The sequence below is a fragment of the Myotis myotis genome, unplaced genomic scaffold, assembly GCF_014108235.1.
Source record: "Myotis myotis isolate mMyoMyo1 unplaced genomic scaffold, mMyoMyo1.p scaffold_m19_p_2, whole genome shotgun sequence".
Taxonomy (NCBI): Eukaryota; Metazoa; Chordata; class Mammalia; order Chiroptera; family Vespertilionidae; genus Myotis; species Myotis myotis.
In genome coordinates this window covers 214451799-214455831 of record NW_023416324.1, presented here as the reverse complement: position 1 = coordinate 214455831, position 4033 = coordinate 214451799, and the positions used below count along the sequence as shown (strand labels likewise).

At 59.2% G+C, this 4033-nt stretch overlaps 1 protein-coding gene across 1 annotated transcript; it reads right to left on the bottom strand.

The window, feature by feature from the left end:
• Positions 1–2203: 2203 nt before the first annotated feature.
• Positions 2204–3412, bottom strand: LOC118675820 (E3 ubiquitin-protein ligase RNF113A-like). Its single transcript, XM_036348594.1, has one exon. It carries the CDS (start codon positions 3410–3412, stop codon positions 2204–2206), a length of 1209 nt encoding a protein of 402 aa, XP_036204487.1.
• Between the last annotated feature and the right edge of the window lie 621 nt (positions 3413–4033).

Genomic DNA, 4033 nt, shown 5'->3' with positions numbered 1-4033 from the left:
GACAGAGGGGGTGGTCAACACAGAGAGAATGGACAAATGGATGAACGTGTTTATGTGGACACTACTTAGGTACCAAGTGACACAGAGGCATAATTCACACGGTTAGCTCAACACGATGTGCTGACCAGCGCTACACATGCGAGGCATTCTGTGCTGATGAGCTTACAGCTGCCGGGGTTCTCAACAGGTACCGAAGGTGACGGCATTAGACAACATGGACTTTTGGAAGGTGTAAGAGAGGAAACTGTGGCACCCACCGTGGGTGGTCCTAGAGGTGGGGAGAATGAGAGGGGGTCTTCGACTCTAGGCCAAGTTTCCACTGGACAAGAGCAAACAAAGAGAATCGTTCTGGGGCTCGGTAAGTGGCCTCAGCAAAGGTGCTGCGCAGGCAGATTGAAGGTGCAGTGCACTTGGGGGACCTCGGACTCTGGTAAAGAATTTATGTTGGGGAGTAAGGGACATACGCCTGCCAACACGGAAACACAGTAGACCGTCCCCTAAAGCAAAGGGAGGGTCAGTAAAGATTTCTGACCCAGGACGTAGCACAATGAGACAAGCGTGGAGACGATGGCTGTCCTATCTGAAACACCGTGTAGGGTTGCAAGTCCTGGTTATAACAGGAGGAAAGTTTGATGGTGAGGCACCAGGAAGCACCTTATCTTCACTTCAAAACCACTTTGGAATTTGTTTTCAAGGTGTGGTCTGGATTCCTGCCTCGGCTTGGTCAGTCTGCTCTGTTCACTAGACTGTTGGCAATCACTGTGCCCACTGGCCCCTGGGCTGGGCAGCGCTTCTGCTGGTGGCGCCCACATGAACCGTCCTAAGCCTCTCCCAGGGGCGCTGGCATTGGAGTCTCAAGCTCTGCAGTGCGACATCTCATGGAGATCATCTCAGCGTGTTGAGACGGAAATGTAGAATAAGTTGGGTCCTCGGCAGTCCTTCCCAAGAACCCCAAAATCTGAGTCTTTGTGCGATGACCTTCCCTACCTGGACAAAGACCGGCCCCCCTAACAAAAGTGAGTACTGTCCCATCAGTTGTGACACAAACATGGGAACGAAACCCAGCCCTATCCTGGGACTCTCAACTCGAAAATGGACAAATAGAGAAGGCCTTTCTCCGTCCTGGCTTTGTGATGCCAAACTATTGCAAAACATTTGCTCAAGAAAAGCAACCAACTGGCTTTACTTCCATTACAAATAGCACCCAAATATTTCCGAAGTCCTTCCTGGCATCAGTGGTATGCACTTCTGAAAAGTCTTAACCGTTTCCAAACTCTTTTGAAATTTGTAGTGATTGATACAGGTTTTTAAGTTTAGTATTACTGCTCAGGTCACATTTTCGCCTGATTTCCAATCTTTTGTGGTATCCTTGATTAGTAAGGAACTCGATTTTATCTTTTACTGGGGGCCTTTGAATGTAGCAAAATGTTGAAATGATTCATTAATCATAATAAACGACTTCAAAGGGATTCAAGTTAAACTTCAGGTTTCGGAAGAGCGCGCTAGACAGGCAACTTCTTGTATTTCAACTCCAGGACAATAAGCCTGGTGGAGGATTTTGCTAAAAACGCCTAATGAGTATGTCAGTCACATCTAAAAATCATCTGCTGTCCACATGTTCACGTCCAGATATTGCATTTCATCCAACATCCATTCATTATGCAGCAAGACAGAGTTTGGGCTGTTCATTTCTACTGATCCATTCCCTGAACTGCAGAAGAAAAATACAGTGAATTCCTCCGGGCTGGAGCCTGACCAAAACCAGAGACCTGGCTCAGGTCCCTGACTCGAGCTTTGTCTACACGGGCTCCAGTTTGAAACAAAGTCGAAATCCGTCAAATGACCGTGTTGTTCTCTTTTGTGTGCTTTGGGGGTTTGTTTGTTCTTGTTGCTGTGTGCAGTGGAGGAATTCGCGTCGCTTCACTGCAGGGCCTCGTGCAAGGAGAGCTGGAAGCTGTCCCTTCAAATCCCCATCCCCGAGGGCGAACGACAGAGAGGTCTTAAAGGCCAAAAACCATGAGCCAGCATGAGTCAGGGGTGCAGAGTCGTGGGTGCTGGACTTGGTCAGTTTCTGTGCAAACCTCAGCCCTTTTCTTCATCGCATCCGGTTCCCGGTGGCATCGTGTCCAGGGTCTTTGTGGCTGGGGGGGGGGGGGGGGGGCGCGTTTTCTGCTTTCGGGCGCGGCCAGACCTCCCGAGGCTCTCACGGGCCATCTCTCCGGGACCCTCCGCCCCCGCCTGCCGGTCCCGGTCCCTCCGTCGCCTCCCCGTCCTCTTCCGCCGCCGGGCGCCTCCGCAGCTGGGCCAGCAGCTCCTTCGCGGGGTTGAAGACGCCGTGGGTCTGGCGGCCGCAGACGGAGCAGCGCGGGCTGGCGCGGTAGCGCTCCAGGGCGCAGCGCTCGCAGAAGCAGTGGCGGCAGCGGGTGACCACGGGGCGGCGGAAGGGCCGGCGGCACAGGGGGCAGCCGGCCGGCACCGCGGGGCCCTCGCCGCCCACCTCGTAGCTCTCGGCCTGGGCGGCGCCGTGGCGGCCCTCGGCCAGCTCCCGCGCGATCTGCCAGCCGTGCTTGTAGTCCGAGCGGTCGTGCAGGAACTTGCAGCTGTCGCCGAAGCCGCAGAAGCCCGTCTCCTTGAAGTCCTTGCACAGGTCGGGCTGGTAGTCCCAGCGCACCGTGGCGCGCAGGTGCTCGGGCGCGCGCAGGGGGCCCACGCGCCCCAGGCCCCGCGCACCGGGGCCCACGCGCGCGTCCCTGGGCGGCAGGAGGCGCCGGTAGCTGCGGAGGCCCCGGTAGGTCGGGCCGTGCGCCCCGGCCCGCGGCTCCTCCCGGCGCGCCTCCTCCGGGTCCGGCTCGGACACCGCGGTCGCCCCCATGTCCTCGGGCCCCACGGGCTTCGCGGAGCGGGTGGACTTGTAGACCACGCGGGGGGCCCCTCTCTCCTCCTCCTCCTCCTCCCCTTCCTCCTCCGCCTCCTCCTCGCACCCCGAGGCGCCGCCAGCCCTGCGGTGCCCGCCCCGCGTCGTCTGGACCCGGGGCCCGCGGGCGGCCCGCTTCCCGCCCGGGCGGACCACGCAGCTGCCCTCGTCCTCATCGCCGCTGTCCCCCGGCTCTGGGTCCCCGACCCCGCGCTGCCGGCGGCCCACGGCCCCTCTGCGCCCCGGCTTCCTGAACAGGAAGGTGCACACCGGGCCAGCGGGCCCTGCGGGGGAGAGCCGCTCCGCCACCTCCGGGTCCCGCTCCGCCACCTCCCGGCCCCGCTCCGCCACCTCCCGGCCCCGCTCCACCATCTCCGGGTCCCGCTCCGCCACCTCCCGGCCCGGCTCCGCCATCTCCGGGTCCCGCTCCGCCACCTCCCGGCCCGGCTCCACCATCTCCGGGTCCCGCTCCGCCACCTCCCGGACCGGCTCCGCCATCTCTGGGCCCTGCTCCAACGGCTGCACGGAGCCCGCACGTGGGCTGCGTCACACGAGGCGCGTGGGGGTGGAGGGACAGGGAGAAGCGGGGAGGAGGGAAGAGGGGTCGATAAAGCAAGAACGGAGAATCGGAGAGAGACCGGCCGAGAAGAGGGCTGTTGGGGCGCTCACACATGATTTCTTTAATGTTTTTAAGATGTTAGATGTGAAATGAGCCCCGAAGCAGGGAGGCGTGGGACAGACTGACACCCCTCGACGTGGGGTTGGGGGCACGAGAGGAGATAAAGCAAAGGGCATATATATTCACATGCACAGCCCATGGACACGGGCAACAGGGGAGTGGAGGGGGCGTCGGGGGTGGGGGCTGCGAGGAGGGGAAGGGGAGAGAGACATCTAATACCAGCAACAATAAACAGTTATTTTAAAACACAGTCGTCCCGTGTGTTTATTACTTGGACATGGTAATGCTGCTGTGGGGCGGTCTTCAGTTGCCTCCTGCTCTCCCCAAACCTCCCGCATCCATAGAGACCCTCCAGGAACCGCAATGAGAGCTCTCAGCCCACCGAAACCGATCATCAGTGACCATGACCGTCAACTGACAACCAACAACTCAGAAACACC